This window comes from Narcine bancroftii, chromosome 3 (assembly GCF_036971445.1).
Source record: "Narcine bancroftii isolate sNarBan1 chromosome 3, sNarBan1.hap1, whole genome shotgun sequence".
Classification (NCBI taxonomy): Eukaryota; Metazoa; Chordata; class Chondrichthyes; order Torpediniformes; family Narcinidae; genus Narcine; species Narcine bancroftii.
The window spans coordinates 187,323,650-187,350,993 of record NC_091471.1 but is presented as its reverse complement, the minus strand read 5'-3'; the positions used below and the strand labels follow the sequence as shown (position 1 = coordinate 187,350,993).

The following is a 27,344-nucleotide window of genomic DNA, read 5'->3' as shown; positions in this document are numbered from 1 at the left end:
CAACTCTATTTTCTGATTTTCTGTCACATCTCTCTGAAATTCCTTTTCTAATTCATCAATCTGTTTCTCTAATTCAAGGCTCTCAGTCAAGTAATTCTTTTTAACCTTAGAAGTATAACTAATTATTTGACTTCTCAAGTAAGCTTTCATAGCATCCCACAATGTAAATTTACTCTGAACGGAATTAACATTCTCTTCCAAGAAAAAATTGATTTGTTTCTTAACAAATTCAATAAATTCCGCTTTTTTTAACATCGTATTGAATCTCCAACGATAAGCTGCACGAACTTTTTCAGAACTCTCATAAGTAAAATACAACAAAGAATGATCTGAAATTACCCTACTTTTATATTCTGCTTGCAATATTTTCCCCTGTAAATGTGCCGATACTAAAAAAAAATCAATTCTAGAAAAGGATTCATGGCTAAATGAATAAAAAGAGAAATCCTTCTTTGTTGGGTTGAGACATCGCCAAATGCCCACTAAATTAAGATCTTTCATCAAAGATCGAATTTGAATTGCCATTTTGGATTTTTTTAACATTTTTTTGGAAATTTATCTAATAAAGGTTCCAAAACACAGTTGAAATCTCCTCCAACCAAAACATTTTCATTATCTTGTCCCAGAAGCAAAAATGCATCCAAAATAAATGCTTCATCATCCACATTCGGTGCATAAATGTTAAGTAAAGTCCAAAATTCATTAAAAATCTTACAATTCAATTTAAGAATACGTCCTGTATTCATTTCCATTGATTGTAATTCAAAAGATAAATTTTTATGTATTAAAATTGCTACTCCCTTAGCTTTGGAGTTAAATGAAGAAAAAAAATCATGTCCAACCCAGTCTCTCTTCAATTTCATACTTTCTTTCTCATTCAAATGTGTCTCTTGTAAAAAAGCAATATCAATTTTCATCTTTTTGATATAAGCCAAAACACTGAACATTAAAAGTAGCAAATTTCAAATTTGACATATCTAATACAATTACTAAATACCAAAAATAAACACAAAATTAATAATAGCAAAGAAATTTTTTTATATATAGGACCCTCAAATTAAAATATATAGGCCCTCCAAATAAAAATAATATTTGTTAATAAGAAGAAGAAAAAAAAACAAAAAACTACCAAAAGGTAGTAACTCCTAAAAAAACTGGGTGTGGATTACCCACTAGTGACTGATGACTAACAAAGAAATTAGTGCAATCCCCTCCTCCCCAGCCAGCCAATCAAAAATATTAACATATTACAAAAAAAATTTTTCAGCCTTGAGATTCCAGTCCAGATGGTGAACTCATTTCAAAAGTAGATGAACTTTTTCCATTCCCATTCTTTCCATTTCCAAGACCATCAGATTTTCTTTTAGGAGATATTGGTGGACTTCTTCTTTGTCCTCTGACATCTGGTAGCGAATTAGCAAAAACCATTGCCTCATGTTCATTCTCAAAGAATTGAGACTGATAGTTTCCATAAAACACTTTCAACACAGCAGGGTAACGAAAAGCAAATTTGTAACCTTTACGCCATAAAATGTCTTTAACTGGATTAAATTCACGTTGATGTCTGATAACATCTTGACTCAAATCAGGGTAGAAGAAAACTCTACTATTCTGAACCATCATTGGAGCTTGCCTTTGTCTTGCATTTTGAACTGCAAGTCAAAGAATTGTCTCTCTATCCAAACAGTTCAAACAGCGAACTATCACAGCTTTTGGAGGTAGACCAGGTAAAGGTGTTCTTCTTAAAGCTCTATGTGCTCTTTCCAATACCAATCCATCAGGAAAAGACTCTTCCCCTAACATCTGGGGAATCCAATTTTTTTTTAAATTTAACAGGATCTTGACCTTCTATACCTTCTGGTAAACCCACAATTTTCATATTATTTCTTCTGCTTTGATTTTCCAAATAGTCTTTTTTTTTGTTAATTCTCTTTCCCGGGCTCCTAAATCTTTAACTGATTTTTCCACCTTTATTATTGTTTCTATATTGGATTGTACCTATGGTTTACATTCAGAAAAGGAAGCTTCAAATTTTTTAAAGTTTTCCCAATTTTCTTTAGCTTCTGCCTTAACCACAGTTAAGTCTGAACTCATATCAGTATTCATTTGAACCAGCTGATTCAATTGACCAGTAATGATATCCAAATAAGAAGCAATACCTTCAAACATCATGTAAACAGGTTGAGATGCAATTTGGAATGCAGAATGCAGTTCCACAATGTGTAACTCACTTTCTTCCAGCTCTTCTTCCATTTCATGTATAGTGGTAGAGTAAGGTAAATCCTCTTCTGGTTGTACTTCAAAAGGTAGCATTCTGGTCGTTTTGCTGCGAGTTTGGACACCCAGCGACGATCCCCCGACTTCTTCTTCGTCGCTGTCCTTCCCCCGCAGACCATTTTTAAATAAAATTACAGAATCCTCCGTAATTAACAGCGCTACTCAAACCCCCAGTCACTATAGACTGCGTGTCCAGCGTCACAGACCTCTTCCTCTGCGCTCCCATCTCTTCCAACAGGGTTATTCTTTGTGGCAAGCCTCCAGGCTCGTGCCCAACTTCTCGGGAGTGCGCTCCTTCTTCCACAAAACAGGTTGAACCAGCGCCATCTTGAGACTGATGAGTGGCTGTTACTTTAACTTTTGTCCCCACCGGCGATCGCTGAAGCTTGGGGATCGCTGAAATCTAATCTGAGGCTGTTTCAGGTCGTTTAGGCCCCAAATCTTCTGCACTTCGAAACTGTATTTTCTTTTGTAACTGAGACTTAGTTTTTTTTACATTAGTAGCCATAATGGCTCACAAAAATATCAATCTAAAAATAAAAATTTTTAAATTAAAAATAAAGGGTTAAAAAACAGGTACTTAAAAGTCTGACCAGAGAGGGCAGGTATTACACGTCGAGTCTCTACGCCATCTCGCCACCCCCCGCCCCTCCCCACCCCCTGGAGTGGATTCTTAAGGACAGGATTTATGATCATTTGGAGAAGTACAGTCAACACAAGGAAGTCAGCCTGGCTTTGTGAAAGGAAGGTCATGTCTCATGAGCCTAATTGAGTTTTTTGAGGAGATAACAAAATAAGTTGAGGAGCATAGGGTGGTAGATGTGGTCTACATGGATTTTAGTAAGGCATTTGACAAGGTCCCTCATCCAGAAAGTCATGAGGCATGGGATCCACTGAACCTTGGCTGTGTGGATTAAAAATGGGCTTGCCTGTAGAAAGCAGAGAGTAGTAATGGACAGAAGGTATTCTGCCTGCATGTCAGTGATTAGTAGAGTTTTGCAGGGATCTGTTCAGGGACCCTTGTTCTTTGCAATTTTTATAAATTACCTAGATGAAGAAATGGAAGGATGCATCAGTAGCTTACAGATGATATAAAGTTGGAGGAGTTGTGGATAGTGCTGAAGGTTGTCGTTGGTTACAAAAGGATATAGGCAGGAGGCAGAGTTGAGCAGAAAAGTAGCATATGGAGTTCAATCCGGATAAGTGTGAGGTTATACATTTTAGAAGGTCAAACCAGAAGGTTAATGGTCAGATACTTAACAGTTTGGGGTCCAAATCCATGCATCTCTCAAGATTGTCATGCAGGTTGATATAGCTAAGAAGGCCTATGGGATGCTGGGCTCATTAATAGGGAGATTGAGTTCAAGAGTCAAGAGGTCATGTTGCAACTCTACAAATCTCTGGTGAGACCACACTTAGAATATTGTGTTCAGTTGTGGTCACCTCATTATAGGAAGGATATGGAAGCTATGGAGAGGATGCAGAGAGGATTTACCAGGAAGTTGCCTGGATTGGAAAATAAGTCTTATGAAGCAAGGTTAGCAGAGCTGGGACTTTTCTCTTTGGAGCGAAGAAGGATGAGAGAAGACTTAATGGAGGTCTACAAGATTCTGAGAGGCATAGATAGGGTGGGCAGCCAACATCTGTTTCCCCAGGGCAGGAGTAGCAAACACCAGAGGACATCTCTACAAAGTGAAGGGAGGGAAGTTTAGGGAGACATCAGGGGTAAGTTTTTTCTACACAGAATTGTGGGTGCCTGGAATTCCTTGCCAGGAATGGTGGTGGAGGCTGAAACATTAAGGGCATTTAAGAGACACTTAGACAGGCTCAGGGTAATGAGGTAGGAAGGTTTAGATTATTTTGGTAGGAATATATGTCAGCTCAACATCAAGGGTTAAATGGTCTGTACTGTGCTGTGATGTTCTATGTTTCCAAGACAATGATCCCAAACATACTGCTGAAGCAACAAAGGAGTTTTTCAAACCTAAAAACTGGAAAATTCTTGAATAGCCAAGTCAGTCACCTGATTTAAATCTAATTGAGCATGTCTTCCATATGCTGAAGAGAAAACCTAAGGGGCCAAGCCCCCGAAACAAGAGGAGCTGAAGATGGCTGTAGTAGAGGCCTGGCAGAGCATCATCAGAGAAGAAACTCAGCATCTGGTGATGTCTATGAATCACAGACTTCAAGCAGACATTGCATGCACAGGATATGCAACAAAGTACTTTAATATACAGGGGACATACCATTCCTATGTCCAAAATATTATGGTGCCCTGAAATGAGGGAACTATATCTAAAAGGTGCTGTCTTAGGTAATTAGACAGAATGTTGACATTAAGGGAATTAAAGCTGGTGAGGAAGAATATAAAATTAACTTGTTTGCAGATGATATGTTGATATATTTAACACATCCTAGAAATTCCTTGGGGAAACTTCAAAATTTGTTGAATCAATATGGAGAAATGTCTGGTTATAAAGTTAATTGGGATAAGAATGAGATATTACCAATATCAGATGAGGATTATTCAGATTGTAAACAGCTTACTGTGGCAGCACACTCTCTCATAGTGAACCGGCCCTGCGTGTAACGCCACGTGGTGGGGCATCCATGGGAAGATGGCGCTACCAGAGTTTCTCCCTGCCTCAATTCTCCTACCCCGTGCATGCCTGGGGCAGCGATTATGATGTCACAAAGCATGAGGTGACTGAGCTCATGCTGCCCTTAAAGGGGCATGCGCTGAATTTGAATAAAAACTGTCATTAACGACTTTCATTGTGGTGGCTGAGTCTTTCTTGGCTGTGTCCAGTACTACAAAATTAAATACTTAGGTGTAACAGTGGATAGAGATTATCAAAATGTATATAAATTAAATTATGTACCTTTATTAAATAAGATTAGGTTTGATTTGAACAGATAGAAGGATTTACTTCTAACTTTGAGAGGGAGAGTAAATTGCATTAAAATGAATATATTTCCTCGTATTCAATATCTTTTTCAATCTATTCCTTGTTCTATACTAAAAATATTTTTTAAGGAATTAAATACAGCGGTACGTTTGTTTTTATGGAAAGGTAAATTATCAAGAGTTTCTTTACAGAAATTGACATGGAGATATGAATTGGGAGGACTTCAATTACCAAATTTTCAGAATTATTACGAAGCAGCACAATTAAAATGCATTAATAGGATGTTTGATATCGACCAACCTCCAATATGGGCTAAAGTTGAACTGGCTCAGATTTTTGAACATAATGTACATCAATTTATATATAAATGGAATCCTTATTTTTTACCAAAGTATAAATTGCCAGTATTGAGACATTTAATGGAGACCTGGTATAAAAGGGATCAAATTATGGGAACTAAAGGTAAAATTTCAGCTAAGAGACCGTTATATCAGAATAAAATAATTCCCTTTTCACTTAATAACCCCTACTTGAAAGCTTGAGAATTGAAGGGTACTAAATTGGTGGAGAATTGTTTTGAAGCTGGCATGTTTCTTTCATTTACTAGACTTAGAGAAAAATTTGGGATATCATCAAGCTCTTTGTTTGCTTATTATCAAGTTTGGGCTTTATTGACATCAAATTTTGGACGGAATTTGGTGTTACCTGGACAAACTAAATTTGAGATTTTAATTGTTGATAATGAGAAGATAGGATTCATTTCTGAAATGTATGCCTTGTTACATGAGAAGACGGTTAAGGTTGACTTAAATAAAATTAAGAATTAAGTGGGAGAAGGATTTATATATCATGTTATCTCAGGAGGAATGGATGAATATGTGTGTAGACAGTGTTATGAAATTAATGTGAGATATAGTTTAGTCAATTATAACTTTTTACATCTGAGAAGTTGAAAAAATATGGTTTTAGTTCTTCAGACTTGTGTTTTAGTTGTTGAAAACAGACAGGTACTTACTTACATGTGAAAAAAGATAAATCTTTTTGGGAAAAAATAATCAAGTTTTTGGAAGATTTGTTCAAGATTGAATTACAACTTGATCCGTTATTATGTTTATTGGGTTATACTAATACATTAACAGCTGGTCTACGATTGGATAAATTCCAAATTGCATTTATACATCTGGGGTTAGCAGTGGCTAGGAAATATATAGCTGTTATGAGGAAGAATGATGTTCAATCGAATATACAAAGATGGCACAATAAACTAAAATTGTGTCTTTATTTAAAGAAGATAACATAATTTACAGAATAATTATCTTACCCCATATTTGAAATGTATGGGTTTTGATATACTGTAAATAGTTTTTTACGATGTAAATGGTTGGCACACTCCACAGCCACCGATAATTACCTGAAATATGTATTTTGCTCTGACGTGGGGGGAGGGATGTAGGGGGTGGGGTGGGAGGGGGGTGGTGGGTAGCAAGGGTACAGTTTTTTTTTTAGTAAGTTATTTTGTTTTGTATGTATTTTTTTAATTTATAAATAAAGTTTTTTTTTAAAAAGTGCTGTAATTTCTACATGGTCAAACTAAAATGCATACAAATAACCTTGAATAAAATCTGGAATGTACACTTTGATTAAATGTGAATTGTTTGATTACAAATTTAAAACTGGAGCACAGGGTCAAATAAAGGAAAAGTGTCTTTGTCCCAACTTGAACTTGAATTAATAGTTCAGCACAGACGAGATGGCCCAAAGGGCCTGATCCTATGCTGTTGTGTTCTATGTTTCTAAACTTGTACAATTTCAATTTCAATAGATGTGCCTTAAAGCAGCTCTGCCAAATCATCGCCACCAACCTTAAAGACATCATCTATGCTGTCCAGTTTTTACCTCTGGACAAAGGTGAGGGATAGAAATTCTGGACAGATCAGCAATCAAATACCTACTGCCATTAAAGCAAATAAATAAAAACTGTTCTGGGTCCTGTTGCAGGGCCATGAGGAGCAGAGCAGGACCTTTCAGCAGTTCTCCGCAGACTCCTACTGCCCAGCACTGCTGCTCCTGCCAGAGCCTTTCTGAGGTTCTCCACAGGGTCCTATTGTCTGCCATTACTTCTGCTCTTGCTATAGAGCTTGAAGAGTGGGGCCATGACATTTCAACAGTTCTCTACAGGATTTTACTGCCTGGCACTGCTGCTGCAGAGCCAGGAGGAGTGATATCATGGCATTTCAGCACCTCCACAGGGTCCTACTGCCCAGCCATTCTCTCTGGAAGTCCCCAGTGACGATTGAGTCATCTGTAGAAGGAAGTCATTGGTGAGTTTTAACCAAAGATCTTTTGAGGTTCTTATCCAAGATGGAGGCGGGCATTTGTGGCAGCCTTGTGTAGAGGGTTGTTAACACTGAAATCGTGTCCGATCAAAGCAGAATACCAGAGGCAGAGGACACCACCCTCTCCATCCTCTGGCCTAGAAGGTGATGCTCTGTAGAGAACCCACAAAGAAGGAAACCCCACAGCAACAGACCAGGTCAACTGGAGCCATTCCTTGTGAATGCACCTGGGGCTTTTGTTGGTCCCACCATGTTACTGCACGGAACAGCTCACAGCTAGTGCTAAGGCAGGCTTGGGCTCAAGCCCCGCAACTAGGGCCTCAACCAGGCCGCAAGCTGATGGAACTGGCCTCTGCAAACCAGGAATCAGATCCAGAATTCATGAAAATGTGATGGCAAGAAGTCCTCCCAAGAGGCGTCAGGCACCTACTGCTTCCTATCACTTTGAGGACTCAGACTCAGGGGTCAAGGAGACATGATTTGGACACCTCAAGCTCAGGTTCACCTCTCAACAACAGATTGTGTGGCTTTGGAGGTTACAGGGATGCTGGAGACAGTGACACTGACAGAGGTACAAGGCCCACGACCACTTGATGTCTCTGAAGTGACTCCTCTTTTGCTTCTCTTTCTGCTTTTTAATAAAGGCACTGGACTAGTTGGTGACTTCTTGTTTGCCTTTGCAAGGCACAAAAAGGAAAGTTTTTTAATGTCTGTGACTTGAAAATCAATTTTATCTTGAATCTTGATATTCAGTAAAATCCCGACATTCAAGGAACCGGCAGAAAAAATCACAGAAAGTTAACTGGTTAAAAATACAAAACTTTAAAATTGGCGCCCCCTAGTGGTTAATCTGCCGATCCACACAACATACAATCTCAAACAACTGGCAAATACCAATCCCCGTAGGTGCCAAGGTTTCACTGTATTTGAAAAATGTGGTGCTCTAAATGCCCTTTCCTGTGCTTTCATACCTATTTACACCAACTGGACGTTATGGTTAGCGTAACGGTTAGCATAAGACTATTACAGTGCCAACAACCCGGGTTTAAATCATCAATGCAAGGAGTTTGTATGTTCTCCCCGTGACTTGCGTGGGTTTCCTCCAGGTGTTCCAGTTTCCTCTCATATATAATTGGGTGCATTTGAACGGCATGGGTTTCATGAGTCAGAAGAGCCTTCTGCCATGCTGTATTGTTAAAATTTAAAATTACATTTTTATCATATTGTCACATCAGTGAGGTTCTTGAAAGAATTAAAGACCCATAGAGCCCAAAGGAGCCAGATTGTCTCCTAGTCTGCGTTATACAAACGTGCTGGAGAAACTCAGCAGGGCACGTAGCATCCACAGGAAGTAGAGGGTTACCAACATTTCGGGCCCAAGCCCTTCGTCAGGTATAAGCAAAACAAGCAGGCATCTGAATAACAAGATGGGGAGAGGGGGTAAGAAGAGGAGGGAGGAAAGGGCAGAGAGGAGGTGCATCAGCTAACTGGTAAGAGGTCATAGGGTAGGATAGAAGAGAAAAAAAGTGATGGGGGAGAGGGTCGAGGGCAGCTCTCTGTTTAACTTGTCTTGCAGTCTGCTCCATATTAACAACATTACCCACTGCCTGCTCCTTCTCTTCAACCTCCCAAATTTTTACTTCCCAAATATTAGATTGCTGTTCCTCAAAGGGTGTTCCAAAACATAACCACAAAATGGACCCTCCCTTCCCTACCCAATCACTTTGGTCATTTTTTTAATGGTCTGAACTTTATGCCAACTGGTAACTGGCTCATTAGCAAACACAACCATTTCCTTGATCAAAACTCCTCTGAATTTTACTTCCCATGAACGTTGCGTGACCTGCTGAGTTTCTCCAGCACATTCGTGTGTTGCACTCAGCCCCAGCAACTGCAGACTTTCTTGTTTAACTCCTCTGAAATGTGAACATTTTATTCGGATTCCCTCTGAAAGAATCTCATTTTCTCCGGATTCGGTTCTTAACTAAAACTAGGATTTGTATTTACGGGTAAATCTCGATAAAGTCAGAAACCCAAAGAGAGCTGGTGGAGGAACTCAGAGAATCAGGCAGCATCAGTGGAGACATTTCAGGTCAAGCCCCTCCATTGGGACTGAGGGTGTAAAGAGGAGTCAGCCTGTATGAAGAAGTAAAAGGAAATGGCAGGCATGAGCTGGCAAGCAATGGGTGGATGCAGGTGAGGAGGGTAGATGGGCAGGTCGTACCTTAGAGTTTCTGTCAACAGAAAGCTTTATGTTTCTCAGTAGGTGGTTATTGGGCCCTCCTTCGTGTTCATAAATGTAAACTATCCTGTCAAGGTCAGGGAAGTTTCTGTTGAGGTCTATTCCTTGTGCGTTGGTGCGGCCAATAAACCAGTCGTTTGGATCATCCACCTGGAAAAGAAAAGCAGGGAATGACCATCCTGATCAAAGAATCGTGGGAATTGTGGCAAAGCTGACTTACCCGTCACCCAAACGGCAACATGAATCATCAAGCAGAAGGAATCTTATACAACATACCCTCTTACAAAGAGTCGGAGCTTCAAAGACAACCTAACCTTTTCATGAAACTGCAATGAGACAGAATCACAAAATCATTAGACAAAATCACACACACACACACACACACACACACACACACACACACACACACACACACACACACACACATGCACACACACACACGCACACTCACTCACACACACACTCACGCACACACACACTCACGCACACACACTCACATACACACACTCTCACACACACACTCACACACACTCACACACACTCACACACTCACACACACTCACACACACACTCACACACACACTCACACACACACTCACACACACTCACACACACGCTCACACACGCTCACACACACACTCACACACACACTCACACACACTCACACACACACTCACACACACACACTCACACACACTCACACACACACTCACACACACACTCACATACACTCACACACACACTCACACACACTCCCACACACACTCACACACACACTCACACACACACTCATACACACACACATTCACACACACACTCACACACACACTCACACACACTCACACACACACACTCACACACACTCACACACACACTCACACACACACTCACACACACTCACACATACACACTCACACACACACTCACACACACACACTCACACACACACACTCACACACACACACTCACACACACTCACACTCACACACACACTCACACACACTCACACTCACACACACACTCACACACACTCACACACACTCACACACACACTCACACACACACTCACACGCACACTCTCACACACTCACACACACTCACACACACACTCACACACACTCACACACACACTCACACACACACTCACACACACACACACTCACACACACTCACACACTCACACACACACTCACACACACTCACACACACTCACACACACACTCACACACACTCACGCACACACACACACACACACACACACACACACACACACAACAATTTAAAATCAGTGGGTCATAGAGTTAGACATCACAGTAATAGGTCTTTGGCCACCATGCCCATGTTGTCCTTGTACTTATCCACACTAATCCCGTTTTTCCCACGTACCTGCATTAGGTCAGATTTGCATGCAAGGGACAGGAAATCAATAAAATGTATTTGGATTAATCTTTGTCTCATCACACTGAATATCTGAAAGTAGTATATGCAATGAATTAGTTGTTGGCATAGTACAACTCATGAGTGGGAGTGTACCTATTAATAATCAGGATCTAAGTCAAAATATCCTCCCATTCTAATGGAGCATTGATGCCATCTTGTGGCAGAACTTGTCCTGACCACATTAGATTAGATTTCCTCTGCCCACAAGATGGTGCCAGGATCCAATTTCACACAAGGACAAGAAATCATTTGCTTAATGCAGGTTTTTAAACACACATGCGCACACACTCACATACAAACACACCTGTACACACATGTATACACACACACACCTCTGTATGGGTATTCAGACACATACACTTGTACATTCATCATGACTACTGACCTGGAACAATATTTCTGTTCCACTTTAGTTCCTAATTTACAACAGTGGAGCAGTTCCCAATACCAGCGTACACTGAGGGTATCTTCACAACACCTCTACCACAGCTTCCCAACGTTTATCAACGACTATTAGGACTGAACATTAAAAAATGATTTCCATACCAACCTCGTAAAGAAGAAATTATATGGGTAAAGGGAAGTTACACATCCATTGTTACACATCTCTGTTTTTGATATCATATCGGCATAAGTTTAAGCACAAAATGTAAGAGCTAAATTGATCAATTTGCCAATCGAGATCATACGCATAATCAGGTGGAAAAGTACAAAGAAGTTAATGTTTTACCTTCAAATATCCCCTGAGTGCCTGCATTCCCCGTACCGTACCGTACCGTACTGTTACCTCTCTGCACTGCTCTCTCAGTGGATGACAGCTACTACCTTGTAGTTGAGGAGGGGACAAGTGGGAATGAAGAATGAATATTTGTGAGACTAATGTTGAACTTCAATGAATTGGCACAAGACTAGCAACTAAGAGGCAACAGGGAGGGCAATGATGAGTTGCATTGATGGGATTACAAATGCTACAATTTTTTGGGAAGGTAGTGAATTAATTTTTGGTGGCTCCTCATGCTGGGCATGAGTAATTGTGAGAACGCATGGAAGGTACAGGAGTGCCGGAAAAATTAATTTTTAGTGAGGAAGGAGAAGATGGAGGGACTCAATGGGTCAGGCAGCATCCATGGAGAGAATTGGGGAGAGCCCTTTCTCAAGACTGATATTGAAAAAAGGTACCATCTGAAATGTTGACTGTGTAGTGTCTGCCTTTGCTGGAGAGGTTATGCTCAAAGAAGAGACACTGGTTTATTGTGCTGGCAGCTCTGTTTATAAAGGGCTCAGAAGCCCATCTCTGATGTCATCATGCCACCTGACCGGTGGCATTATGATCCACTTCCTGGAATTGGTTGTTTAATGCTATCCGGGGAGCAGCCAATCAGTGGGCCCTCTCATCCCCAGGTGTGGCTGCTTCCCTAGCTCCACCTGATGGGCTGCCACTGGCCAACCCACCAGAGTGGGGCACTACAGCTGCGTGCTGCTGTGTCGGGCACCGACTTCGAAGAGCATAGACCGTCTCGGCCGGCTGCGTAGGCCGCGGGCTCCCAGTGTCCGTTGCCGCTTCAGGCGTGGCCTGCTACAACTTCCCATTTCTCTTCCTGGACAAGCCTGACCCAGTGAGTCCCTCCAGCTCCTCTTAAATTGAATATAGATCATAGAAGAGTACAGCACAGTTATACTGGCCCGTCATCCCACAATGTGGTGCCAACCTTCATAAACCTACTCTGTGATCAATCCATCCCTACCTTCCTTCACAGCCCACAACCACTTTTTGTATACCCATGTGTCGATCTAAATGTCTTATTGCATCAGCCACAACCACCACCCTGACAGTGCATTCCAGATACCCACCAGTCTCAGTGAAAAAAATGTTCTGCTGACACCATCACTGAACTTTCCTTCTCTCATCTTAAACGGATCTCCCTGGTATTGGCCATTGGCGCCCTGGGTAACAAGATGCTGATTGTCCACCCTAGTGATGGCTTTCATCAACAGTGGCACGGTTAGCACAATGCTATTACAGCACCATCAATATGAGTTTGAATCCAGCGCTGTCAGTAAAGAATTTGTACGTTCTGCTGTGTGGGTTTCCTTTGGGTAATCTGGGTTCCTCCCATGTTTCAAAGTCATTGAGGGGTAGTACATTAATTGGACACATGGGTGTAATTAGGTGGTGCAGAAGGGCCTGATAGCATGTTCTATCTCTATGTTTTTATCAAAATAGTTGTTCACAATTCCAGCCACTGAAGTTTTTGTGTTTCTTTCATTAGTTTTTAATATTGATTTTAATTATGCAGATGTTTATTTTTTAGGTTCCTATATTTTTATATTTCATTAGTATTTGTATGGATTTTAATTATGCAGATCACTACAGAAGCAGCAGTATGGCCTATGGAAAGCCATCTCCTGGGTGAAGTGGAGTTTCCGGTCGAAAATGGAAACCATGAGGGATCCCGCCAGCTGCGGCAGGACCCAAATGGCATAACCTGCTACAAAACAAAATCCGGTGCAGTAGAAAACAGCAAAGCTTCGCTCTCAGTCAAACTCAATGCCTTCTACACCCAATTCGACCACAAGACAGCATGGGAGGCAAGGTTAACGTAGCTGTTATCACAACACTGTTACAGCGCCAGCAATCAGGACCAGGGTTCAAATCCCACGCTGTCTCTAAGGAGTTTGTACATTCTCCCCATGTCTGCGTGGGTTTTCCCCAAGGGCTCCAGTTTCCTCCCACCCTTCAAAGCGTACCGGGGTTGCAGGTTAATTGGGTGTAATTGGGCGGTACTGATTCATGGGTCAAAATAGCCTGTACCATCCTATATGTCTAAATCAAATTAAGAACAAGAGAAAAAAAACCACTGAACACTCCCGTGTCCCCTGATGATCCTCTCCTATCCATATCTGGGGATGACATGTTGGCTGCCCTCAGGAGAGTGAATTATGAGGAAAGCATCTGGGTCCAGATGGAACACCAATATTAAAAATCAATGCTGACCAACTTACTATAATGGAAAGGCTGCAGCCATCACACGGTGGCACTGTTGCGCTCTTATTCAGAGGATACATCGCATGTCGATCAAGGTCAGACTCACCCCAAGCCATCAAGGTGGCCCTCTCGATTGGCCTATCTAAATTACCAGGTGCTGGAGTCCAGGCAGCCTGCCTGGATTTAGCCCTAACCTTCATCCAATTGGCCCAGGTGAATCCCCTACTGAGCCCTTGCACTTGGCTTCAACCCTTTGGCCACAACAGCCAACAGGGCCCAGCTTACACCAAGCAATTGGCCCCCACCCCAATACCTGCTGCAGGGTTATAAAGGACCATGCTTCCCTTTGTTCTCTCTTTTTTTGATCACCTTTTGCACTGGGCCCCCAAGGTTAGGTAACAAGAGCCATATCCGTACTGGTCAAGGGCTGGGGGCACATAGTATCACCTTGATCCTGACTGTTGATTGTATGTGTATTTGCGTCATTTCACCAGTTCTGTCGGTTTTCCCCTCGTTATCCATGCACATTCACCGCTTGTGTATTGTGTATGTGTGTTTAGGTTCATTTAGCATTTCAATCCTGTTGCTCCATCTGGATCCCCAAAATAAATGTGCTTTGCACCTTGATCTTGGTCTGGTTCTTAACCTGTGGGATCCACATGAACCCTTACAACACTTACCAACATATTCATAAATATCTTCAACATCTCCACTCTGGCAAGACGTGGTACCCACCTGTTTCAAACAGGCATCAATCATATTAATACCCAAGAAGAGTGTAGTAACCTGCCTAAATGACTGTCGACCAGAGGCACTCACATCCACAGTGATGAACTGTTTTAAAAGGCTGGTGTTGAAGCATATCAGCTGCTGTCTGAGCAATGACATGGATCTGTTCCAATTTTCCTATTGTAGCAACATGTCTACAGCAAATGCCATTTCACTGCCTCCACACAAAGCCCTGGAACACTGGACAGCAAAGATGCATTCATCAGGATGCTCTTTATTAACTAGAGTTCAGCATTTAACACCATCATCCCCTCAAAGCTGATCAGCAAACTCCAAGACCTGGGACTCAACACCCCACTGTGTAATTGGATCCTTGAATCCCTGTCCTCCAGACCACAATCAGTGAGGATTGGTAAGAACATCTTCTCCACAATCTCCAAAAGTACCAGTGCACCACAGGGCTGTGTTCTTAGCCCGCTGCTCTACTTACTTTACACCTATGACTGTGTGGCTTGGTACAACAACAACACCATCTACAAATTCATTGATGATACCACAGTAGTGGGTTGTTTAAAAAGGGGAGATAACTCACCATACAGGAGGGGGATTGAAAACATGGTGCATCAACAGCAATCTCGCACTCCATGTCACCAAAACCAAGGAGGTGATTGTTGATTTAAGGAAGGGAAAACCAGAGGTGTATGATCCAGTGATCACTGGGGGATCAGAGGTGGAGAGGGTGAGCAAATTTAAGTTCTTGGTTCCACACCACCCAGCACATGCACTGTTCTTGCTGCTTCCAACAGGAAAAAGTAAAATTTTTCTTATTGTTTTAAGAATAAATTGGATAGATACATGGATGGGAGAGGTCTGGAGGGTTATGGAATGGGTGCAGTGGAACTAGCTAAATGATGTTTTGGCACAGACTAGAAGGGCTGAATGGCCTGTTTTCTGTGCTGTAGGATTCCATGGATCTATGAAAGAGGTATAGGTGCCACAGGACTCGCATTACCAGGTTCAGAAACAGCTGCTACTCCTCCACCATCAGACTCCACAACAACAAACTCAATCAGGGACTCATTTAAGGATTCTTACTTATGCACTTTACTTTTTTTTCCTCTCTGTATTGCGCAGTCAGTTGTTTACATTTCATTATTTGTTTACATGTGTGCATCGGGTATAGTTTTTGCTGCACGAATCATGGGTCCTCTACCGGCACCACCTACGGTTCCTAGAACGCTTCCACCAGCGTTGTCTCCGCTCCATCCTCAACATCCATTGGAGCGCTTTCATCCCTAACGTCGAAGTACTCGAGATGGCAGAGGTCGACAGCATCGAGTCCACGCTGCTGAAGATCCAGCTGCGCTGGATGGGTCACGTCTCCAGAATGGAGGACCATCGCCTTCCCAAGATCGTGTTATATGGCGAGCTCTCCACTGGTCACCGTGACAGAGGAGCACCAAAGAAAAGGTACAAGGACTGCCTAAAGAAATCTCTTGGTGCCTGCCACATTGACCACCGCCAGTGGGCTGATAACGCCTCAAACCGTGCATCTTGGCGCCTCACAGTTTGGCGGGCAGCAACCTCCTTTGAAGAAGACCGCAGAGCCCACCTCACTGACAAAAGGCAAAGGAGGAAAAACCCAACACCCAACCCCAACCAACCAATTTTCCCCTGCAACCGCTGCAACCGTGTCTGCCTGTCCCGCATCGGACTTGTCAGCCACAAACGAGCCTGCAGCTGACGTGGACTTTTTACCCCCTCCATAAATCTTCGTCCGCGAAGCCAAGCCAAAGAAAGAATTAAGTGGTAATTCTGCCCCGCCCACAGGCAAAAGAATCTCAGGGTTGTATGTGATATCATGTCTGTACTCTGACAATAAATCTGAAATCTGAATCTGTTTCCCATCCAATCGAACTGGGGATTCAAATGATAAATTGCAAGCACATACTCAGAGCTGGATGTGAGAGATCAGAGTGGCAAATACCATAAGCATCTCCCACCCACACCTTTCATGTCTTGCTCTAAAGTACCTCAGAACCCATCTTGCTCTTGATTCTCTCCTATTTCCTTTTATGTCCACTCTGAGCCATTTTATCCATTAGACCATACTCTAATCTCTTGACCACACCTCCTGTATCTTCATAGTTTTAATCTACGACTACATTGTAAGCTACTAAGGTTAAACCAATTCAAGAAATGCCCTCTGTTCTTGACAAATATTACCTCATCTCCAAACCTTCTTTTCCTTCGAAAGGCTCTGTATGCACCAGTGTCACCTCTCAGATCCCTCCTCCTCTGTCATGTGATTCCATCAATGAACAAAAAGCTGGCATTGAAGGAGATGATCACTGGCTGCAGAGATGTTGATGAGGGTGGGTAACTCAGTCACATTGACTGCTGGTGCAGAAACTCTTCGAGACGGCTGCACAGAGCTTCCATCTTTGCTTTTAAGCACTTGTGGATTTTGTTCTCTCATAAAGTCTAATGATCTAAGCTGGCCAGAGGCAAATTAATCATCATTGTTGAACCAAGTCACTGTTACGTAATTCCCAGATGAAATGTCAGTCTGTCGCAGTAACGTACTTACCTTCGTCGGGAGCCATGCTGGTGGCCTCTGGTGATGTAAGCGACACAACACGTGGGACTAATAGCGCGTATGCGCGGGTGTATTAAGCATCACCATACGGGTAATGAATCTCGGACGCAGGAGGAGGAGAGTGAGAGCATAAGGATCACCTGTGTGGCAGTGAGCCAATGAGAAGGTCAGAGGGGTTTAGTTGGGTGGTGTTCGGGGAGTTGAAGAATGCAATGTTGTGTCTAGAAATAATAAAGAAAGTTGACTTCATGGTGTGTTGAAAGAAACGAATGAGTGTATTCTTTTATTTGTGGTAAATCAGTGCCATTACAAGTCCATGTTGAGCTGCTAAATCTTCACAGTTCTGGTCTGGGCCGTAAAGGCCAACCTTTGAACCCTTGGCTATGAAGACCTGGAACAGAGTAGCCAGACGACTGGTTTTAGGCCAGACAGTCCAGCCTTTGAGAACTCTGTCCTCCGTCCAGTGCCACCTCGTTGGATGTTAATTTGTCCTCCATTTGGGGTTATAGGCCCTACACTCCTAAATGGAGGACAAATTAAGAGGCAGAAAGGAAGGGGGCTGTGGTGGTATGAGGTATTACATCACTGTAATAACTGTATGTACTGGACTGGACTCCCCATTCCTTCCATCTGACCCCTCCCAGGAGATTCCCAAATAAAGATCCCAACCCAAGACCTTGACCCTAGATTAGTTCCTGCTCGGATCCAGGCCAGATGCTCTCTGAGACCCAGCTAATATCTAAGCTAATAAAAGCCTTTTGACTCTCATCTACTGCCTTGTGGAGTCACTTGATTGCCCATCAGGGGCATTTACCTGTTAAATGTCCCTAGGCCATGGGTGGCCTTGTTTCTTCTCGCACACATGCACGAGTGCCAGCTGGTGCATACGTGATGGATTGGTGTACCGGGTTCCTCCTTCCACTGGAGGGAGGGGGAAATGTGATAATGGTGCACAAAGGTTCATGGCAGGTAAGTAATCCACCCACACCACGCCTCCACCCCTGCTGAGAGTTTTCCAGCACTGTGCTCCTTCTAGGCTGTGCGCTTGTGCGCGCACCCAGTTGCACAAACAAGCCATGTGTGCACACACCTGCGCGCTAATGTGTACACATCCATTCCTGTTGTGCAAGCGCAGAGCATTTGTGTACCCGCACACGCACACACACAAAGCTTAGAGAGACTCTGCTACATGTCCTCCATTTTGGACATTTGGTAAAGGCCATCCTTGTTGAACATTACTGTATAAACATGCTGTAGGTCTTAATTTTTAAAAACTCATACATTAATAAACAAATCATAATGAATTCCACTCCAGTCTGAGTGAAATGAACTATATTTGTGAACACATTCTATGAGGTAAATTCTCCTTCTAAAGCAGGGGTGTCAAACTCAAATTCATGGAGGGCCAAAATTAAAAACTTGGACTAAGTCGAGGGCCGAACTAAATATTTATTGAAAATTTTCAACAACATCTGCATGTTTTCTCTTCTTTCAACATATGTAATGTTAAACTTTTTCTTATTAAAATAAATGTTTAATAATAGTTTTGGATAAACTCTTTCCAGAAGCATTAACAAATGAGAAATAAAATATTCAATAAATAATATTTCTCTATAGAGGATTTGTCAAATGTTGCTAGTGTGCTGTCGAATAGTAAAATCTGAGGGCTATTGAGAATGTGGGAGAATAACATGATTCCTGAAACAATCAAATGGGTGACTGATTGTGGGCATGAACTCTAGCAGGGTTATTTGCCATGCCCTTTTTCCATTGGTACAGATATCCTTTGATTTACACACTTTTCAAGTTTTATGCCTAATGAGCTTGTATCCAGGTGCAGGACCATTTTTAACCAGGAATATATTTATCACTGTGACATGAAACTATTGGAAGATCGTTTTATCCTGAGATTAAAGTTCATAATTCTTACTCAGGCCTGTGTGCGGGAGGGCGGGGTTTGCGGGCGATTGGGTTGGACAACGACAGTGCGGGGGCATCGGCTCTCGCTGCAGGGCGGCATCTCGGCGGATCAGCGGCCCCGTCACCGTGAGTCGCGGGTCGGCCTGCGGCAGGGAGGGGGAGTGGGCAACGGTCCTGGCGAGGTCAGGCCCACCTGAGTTTCTGCCGGACCCTCCTTGACCTGCTGAGTTTCTCCCGGACCCCCCTTTGACCTGCTGAGTTTCTCCCGGACCCCCTTTGACCTGCTGAGTTTCTCCCTTCTGGTATTTTTACGAGAACCACAGACTTTCGCTCATACATTGATGAGGGGGATCAAGGGCCAAACATTGTCAGGTACCTCTATGCTGGATAAAGGATACGGTTTAACCCGCTGAGTTTCTCCAGTGTTGGGTTTTCATGAGGTAAAGGGCCTGTTTCTGATCTGTAATGTTCTACGGACCCTGCTCTTCTTTCCGTGCCGGTGTCCCAGGACCTTTCCAGGGCAGTCTCCGTGCTCAGGACCGTGCTGGGATCCCGGTCAGCGGTGGAGGAGCAGGTGAGCGCGGCTAATCCCGATCCAGCCCACACCACTCCAGAGATTGGCGGGGGGTTCCACCCTACCTGCCCGACCAGCCTCACTCTCCGCGTATACTCCGGGCACCCGCCGCTGGTCCGGTGGGAAGGCGCAGGACGGCCAGCGGCCGGCGCCCTCATCGCCCGGCGGGGAGCCCCAATCTTCCCTCCGGCGTCCCGACTCCATCTGCAGCTCCAAGAAACGCTGTGCCACTGGGGTTCCGGGCGCTGGGAAGCGGCCTTGGCTTCCCCTGACACCGGCCAGGCCGCGCTGCGGTGGGGGGTGGGCGGGGGGACACGACAGCGTGTTTATAAAACCACCCACCACTACTTTTCAAGGACCAGGATTTTTCTCTCTCTCTCTCACCCTCGGACACAGCGGTTTCTGTGCATGCGCTATACTGGCGCGGCAGCCAGCGGGCTGCCTCTAATTCATTTTTGATATGATCTTGTGGGCCAAATATAAGAGCGGGCCAGAGTTTGACATGTGTGTTCTAAAGAAATGGGGATGTCAACGTTTTTACGAGTAACTGAGGTACACCACAGATGTCTGGATTTACCTGTGAAAATGCCTTCTCAAAGCCATCAGGATTCATGGAGGGCATGATGTGAATCCGCGTGCTGTGAATCAGTCTGACAATCGTTTCATTTCCTTTCTGGTATTCATTACACAGATACTGAGCCAAGAAGACAAGCAGCTCTCTTCCCACTGCCTCGTTCCCATGCATGTTGCCAACGTATTTAAATTCTGGCTCTCCTGTAAGGTAAACAAGGTGCATGAGAATTACTACAAGATCTGTACCCCTCAGGCACTTTAGAAACTAATTTAACTTTGGGATTTTACCAAGTGAAAGTGAAATACTAAGCCCCCTTTTTTCCTGACTTTGCCTGAACCTAAAGTGGATAATGCAAACTGCTCATTCAATGCCTGCATTAGCTGGGTGCTGGTAAACAAGTAAGGACTTAACAGCTCATTCCATTGTAAGTACCTGTGTGAGAAGATCGTGATCTCACTTAAAACTGGCAGACAAAGCATTGAAAGGACTTCATTCACTAACATTCAGAACAAACTTTGTTTACAGAGATGAGCCAAAAAAAAACTTCATAATGTTACAAATCAAAATCAAAATTAAAGGAGCACATTTCTTGATCAGGGAAAAGGAGAAAATTTTAAAAATCATTGAAAATGTTCCAAAATACAGTGAAGAGGCCATCAACTGATTGGTCTTCAACAGTAACATAAAATTAAAGCCAGTGAATTTGCAGCTAGTTTAATCTAATGAAAAAGACATGACAGGGTATGAAGTGAGTTGTGTTCTGTGATCATCAATTCCACTCCCTCCAAGATTTTACACCCTTGTTTATCTCACAGACATGATACCTACAGAACCTGCAGGGCGGCACAGTGAGTGTAGTGGTTAGGGCCACGCTGTTACAGCGCCAGCGATTAGGACTGAGGTTCGAATCCCACGCTGTCTGTAAGGAGTTTGTCGGTTGCTCTCGTGTCTTTCTGGGTTTTCCCTAGGGGCTCTGGTTCCATCCCACCCTTCAAAATATACCAGCAGTTGTAGGTCAATTGGGTGCAATTGGGGCAGCATTGGCTCGTGAGTTGTAAAGGCCTGTTACCATGATGTATGTCTAATTTTTTTTATAATTTATAAGGAACAACTGTAATTTACACAATGTCAAAGCTGTCAATATAAAATCATGGAAACAATTTATAAAGTTATGAAGCACTTGACAATTTAACATTTCTTTTTAGACAAATCTAAAAACAGGCTCAGAAATCAAATTAACACCTAACAAGGCTGGAAAACATTTTTGACCCAAATCTTTATGGACCTGGTTGGAGCCACAATATAGCACCATCCATCTGCTTCACACCACAGCTTTATAGTCCCCTTCCAGATTTAGACCTTGTCACGTGTCTAAATCCAGGATGCCATCTGTTGCTGCTCCATTCTCACTGTTCTTTTTATCACCACTCTTAGTTGGAAATTGTCATTTGGTAACGACTTTCCTCTATGAAAAGGCATTGAAAGAGTGCCCAGTCATTTTACTTAGCAGCTTTCAGGCAGAACTGGCTGTGATTGTAGCAGAAGTGCATGTAAGCCCAATGATCTGCCAACACAACAGGCCATCCAATTGTCCACAAATACTCTTTTGTAGCTTTATAAATCTCACACTTGCGATGTCCTTTTAATTTTAAATTTAAACTCTAAAGTTAATTAAAAGAAAATCAGGCAAGAAAAGAAAATCTATTCACATGTGGCTTTCGTAAGAGCTATCTAAAAGGGTGCATAAATTTACTCAATCAACAACTAGCTTTTGATGCTAATTTAGAAGTAAGGTGAAAGGTTTACTATTAATCTATCTTATAAAATGGATCCCTTGTTCTAAACTACATTATGTAAGTACATTTTGATAGGTATGGTCTTATTGGGGACATTCTGCAGGGCTATATGTCCAGAAATTAATGTGACAAAGATTAATGATGAGGGTAGGAAAGTGGATGTCATCTACATTGACTTATTTAGGCATTTGACAAGGTCTCTCAAGGGAGGCTGATTCAGAAGATAAACATGCATGGGATTCACAGTGAATTGATAGTTTGGATTTAGAATCAGCTCACCCATAGAAGACAGATGGTAATGCTGGAAGGGTGTTATTCTGACTGGAGGTCCATGAACAGTGGCTTTTTCCACAAGGATCGGTGTTGGGACCCCTCCAGTTTATGATCTATATATAAATAACGGCCGAAAATATGGAAGGTAGGGTTAGCAGGTTTGCAGATGATTGTAAGATTGGTGGAGTTTCAGACACCATAGATCAGTGGTTCTCAACCTTTTTCTTTCCACACATATAATGCTTTAAGTCATCCCTATGGCATCGGTGTATCACATACCAAAGGAGGTATGTGGGTGGAAAGAAAATATTTGAAAACCATTGTTTTAATCATACCCAATTGACTCATTATGTGCATGGTTTCATAACTCCAAAGGAAATGGGCCAATGACCATTTTTCTCAAGCAAAATATTTCAGTAACTATTGGATCTAGAGCAGTGATTCTCAGCCTTCCCTTCCCACTCATATACCACCTTAAGCAATCCCTTACTAATCACCGAGCACCTATGGCATAGGGAATACTTAAAGTGGTATGTGAGTGGAAAGAAAAAGGTTAGAACCACTGCCATTAAGGGCTATTAAAGGATATGGCAGGATATGGATCAATTGCAGATGTGGGTGGAGGATTTGCAGATAATCCATGCAAGTGTGAGGTGTTGCATTTTGGAAGGTCAAAGCAAGGGAAGCAAGTCCAAAACTCCCTGAAAGTGGACATAAGTAGATCGGGTGATAAAGAGGATTGGAGCATGAAAGCCCGCAGATTATGTGATTGTAGTGAAAATACAGAATTGCTGGAGGAACTCAACAGGTAAAGATAGAGGGTAAAGATATACAAACAACGTTTTGGGCCTGAGCCCTTCTTCAAGGTATGTCTAAAGGCGTCTGAATTAAAAGGCTTGGGGAGAAGGGAAGAATGGGCAGGGGAAGTGGTACAGACCAATAGACAAAAGGATATGGATGGGAAGATAAGAGAGAGGAAAGGTGGGAATTGTTTGGGAGGAGGTGTTTTGACTGTGAGACAGAGGGAAAAGAGAAAGAGAGAGCTAGAGAAAAGGAGATATAAGGAAAGATTGCGGATGGGGCGGGGGCAGGGAGGTCTAATGGAAATTGGAGAAGTCGATGTTAATGCCATCCAATTGGAGGATGCCCAGATGGAATTTGAGGTGTTATTCCTTCAATTTGTGGGTGGTCTGAGTCTGGCAGTGCATGAGAGGTTATCTACTACATCCAGTACTCATGTTGTGATCTCCTGTACATCAGAGAGACTGGATATAGACTGGGAGATCTTTTTTTTTAGCACCTCAGCTCTATCCACCACAATAGTGTGGATCTCCAAGTGGCCTCTCATTTCAATTCTCCATCCCATTCCCTTGGTCTCATGCACTGCTAGGGGACAAATCCAAGAGGGTCAAAACTGAGTCAAGAGAAGATAGTATATGTTCAGTGGGGCTGGTGCACGCAGAGGCCTACCTGGGCAGTTAGGATTGTGGATCTTGGGTGGGAGGTAAAACTAGGTGGTGCAGGGCTACCACTTTGTTTAATGAGAATCTCTTCAGCATTGATCTGTCCTGTATGCTCCCTGTATTTTAAAATGAACAGTAAAGTTCTTGAGGTCAAGAGTAATTCGACCATCATTCCTGCGGTTTGTGTAGATCCTACATCCTTAATAAGTTTAGTTAAGGTCATTAACCACTGTACTTTGTGCTCCTCATCACCTACCATTTCCTGATCTCAACTTCCTGGACTCTGCCTCATCATTTACATCTCCACTGATCACTCTTCTCCCATCAGCAGACTCTACAGGAGCCTTCGCTTGCGAACCAGTAAACTCAAGAAGAGCTTTTTTTAATGAATCTGCAACTACGTTGAACATTGAAACACAGTGCTGAGTGGGACTTTTTAGTAGTTCGTTGGAGAATAGATTGTTGTTGATTTTAATTGCATATGTTTTATTGTAAGATATGTAGCACTATTTTTTAACTTCTGGTCAATGCTGGTTGTATTTCATTGGCTGGTTTACTGGTACAATGACAATAAAGTGAATCATTGAATCATCACTGAGGAGTGTGGTCCTGGCTGAGAGGGGGGGCGGGGGTGGTGAAGGCATTTGTCTGGAAACAATGTAAAGTTGAACAGAGTTAAGTGAAGAAGAAAAGCTCTACAGCTGCTACTTGATATACAGGTCCTTAACATTCCCTTTGTTGTCTCCTCTCAAACTTTTACCCCCTCCATAAATCTTCGTCCGCGAAGCCAAGCCAAAAGAATGTATAACCCTGACCTGAAATATTCATACTGTTTCCACATAGGCAGCCTATCTGGTCAATACTTACGGCATTTTCTGCTTTTGTGACTCAGAACATTTTATACGTTTAAAGAGCTACTGAATGTAAGCTGGTCACTGTTTTGTTATCAGTATTATTGTTTGAGTCAAAGCCCTATACAATGCTCTGCTAAGAAGCTGTTTCCTCACTCAGGTTTTCTATGGATTGTCTCAGTGGGGGAGAGGTACCTAATAATAAAGCTCAGAAAAGTGAGTCAGATGATCTTATACCTCCTGTTTCCATGCAGAAGACCATACAAATGATACACACTGCATAGATGTTGAACCTGTGGCCTGTCAGGTGGCAAGAGGAAGATGAATACTCATGATTCAATTTTCTGCAGTTTTTACAACAGCCAACAACAGTTCTGACTTAATATTCTCTCCAATCATGTGAATAAAGATAAATAAAATGTTAGATGAATAGAACTGCTCAAGTTAAGTCCAACATTATTCAAGTAAATTGAATTTTAACAAGCAGAGTGCAGAGGGAAATGAAAAGATTTGGAAAGAGAGTGAGCAACAGGGAGCCTGTCATTGAAATTAGTGACCCTGCTTAAATATGCAAATTATATTTCTGCTTGATAATTCATCTGAAAGAACACTTTGTTCTGTGCCTCAAATTGTGCCATATTTATCTGAAGTAAGAAACAGCCTGTGTCTGATATTTCATCTGAACTACCATTCCAAATATATTGCATAGTGTAAGTCCTGTAACTGAGGATCAATCTAATTTTTGCAAGTGCAAACTTGGAGTTTATTTTGATCACAGAATTACAGGGGTGAAATATAAAGTCAGGGATTTAGACACACGTACATCACGGTAACAGGCCCTGACAGCCTTAAGAGCCTGTACCACCCAATTGCACCCAATTGATCTACACCCCCCAGTATGTTTTTTGAATGGTGGGAGGAACCCGGAGCACCTGATAGAAACCCTCGCAGACAATGTACGAGTTCCTTACAGACAGCACTGGATTGGAATCCTGGTTGCTGGTGCTGAGAGCGTTCCAATCTCCCTCCTCCAGCAGCAATGCTGATGTGAGATACCCACGCCAGCAATAAAAATGGTGACTCTCCACCTCATGATCAACAAGGTAAAAACTTCTTTTTCATGATTAACATTTTTTTCATGTGATTTTGTGAGTGGGTTTGCCCATAAACAGCCATCTCGTTAATGTTGCTTGAGTTCAATTGTTCTCTAGCAAGCTTGCCGTGGCAGAAAGGGCAGAAATTAACAAAGGCCCAGGTGATGATGAAGGAAATAAAGGGCTTGTACTAGCAATGAACCGTGAGGATGTGGAGAGGGAATGCCTTCGACTGGAAATGCAGAGGGCCCATGAGAAGAGAGGTGCAGGAGGCGGAGATGGCAGCATGGGAGGCTGATAGACATGACCGTGGAGATGAAATTAATGAGTTCAGAAACATGTTTAGAGACATTCAGCACGAGATGCAGAATCAGGCCTCAGAATCAGGCGGGACATGATTACACTCATAGCAGCTCCTGTACCACAGAACCCTGCTCCCACTCCACAACACCAAACTCGTACACGACAGTACCATGCTCCTACACAACAGTACCACACTCCTGCACCTGAGGCAGTATTAATCTCTGCCACCATATCAAAATGACATCCTCCACTACATGAACGAGACATTTCATCCACCTTCCTCCTTCCTCCAGCTACTGGAGTGATGTGACAGTTGTCCACACTGTGTTGTGCCTGACTACTTTTGCACATAGTCATTGGTATTTTATTTATTTGCACAGTTCTAAATAGTTATACTTCATTGAATTCATCCTTTTTATTGTTATTTACATTTCCTGTACACAATTCTCTGACATGTGCAATTTACATTTACTATAAGTTGTTTGCTTAATTAGTTAACAGAATGGACATAATAGCTTCACGGGTAGCCTGGTGCTGTGCACCCTGATAAGCAACTCAATCAGGCTCTGGGAGATCGGTTATCTCAGTGATCCACTCTGGCAAGAAGTGTTCCTTGTTGATTTCATATATATTGTGTACAACACAACAGGCAAAAACAATGTCTGATACAAAAGTGGTACAAATATCAAGTTGCTTGGCCAGGAACCTCCAGTGACCTTTGAGATGTCCAACAGTATTTTCTACCACCATCCTTGTCGAGCTCAAACAGTAGTTAAGGTTTTGCTGCCGTTGTTCGAGTATGTGGTGGTTTGTAAACCTCTTCATCAGCCACTTCCTGAGGGGGGTAAGCAGTTCTCAGATTAGATGCACAGGGATTTCCACTCTGTTAACAGCTTTGGATTTCTGTGGGCAGAACAATGTAGATGTATAAGTACTTTGAGCAACCTCTGAGATCACAAACAATCTGTTCACTAATGT

At 42.6% G+C, this 27,344-nt stretch overlaps 1 protein-coding gene across 3 annotated transcripts in view; it reads right to left on the bottom strand.

The window, feature by feature from the left end:
* cpe (carboxypeptidase E) overlaps positions 1–27,344 on the bottom strand; it is a 129,805-nt gene that overhangs the window by 42,342 nt on the left and 60,119 nt on the right. For 2 of the 3 annotated variants that reach the window (XM_069926134.1, XM_069926136.1), the window contains exons 2-3: positions 20,590–20,786; positions 9,747–9,914 (exon numbers count right to left, since the gene is read on the bottom strand). In XM_069926134.1, the coding sequence (XP_069782235.1) occupies positions 9,747–9,914; positions 20,590–20,786 (365 nt within the window). Of the gene's footprint in view, positions 1–9,746; positions 9,915–20,589; positions 20,787–27,082; positions 27,270–27,344 lie in introns of all 3 variants that reach the window. The other variant, XM_069926135.1, reaches the window with a different exon arrangement.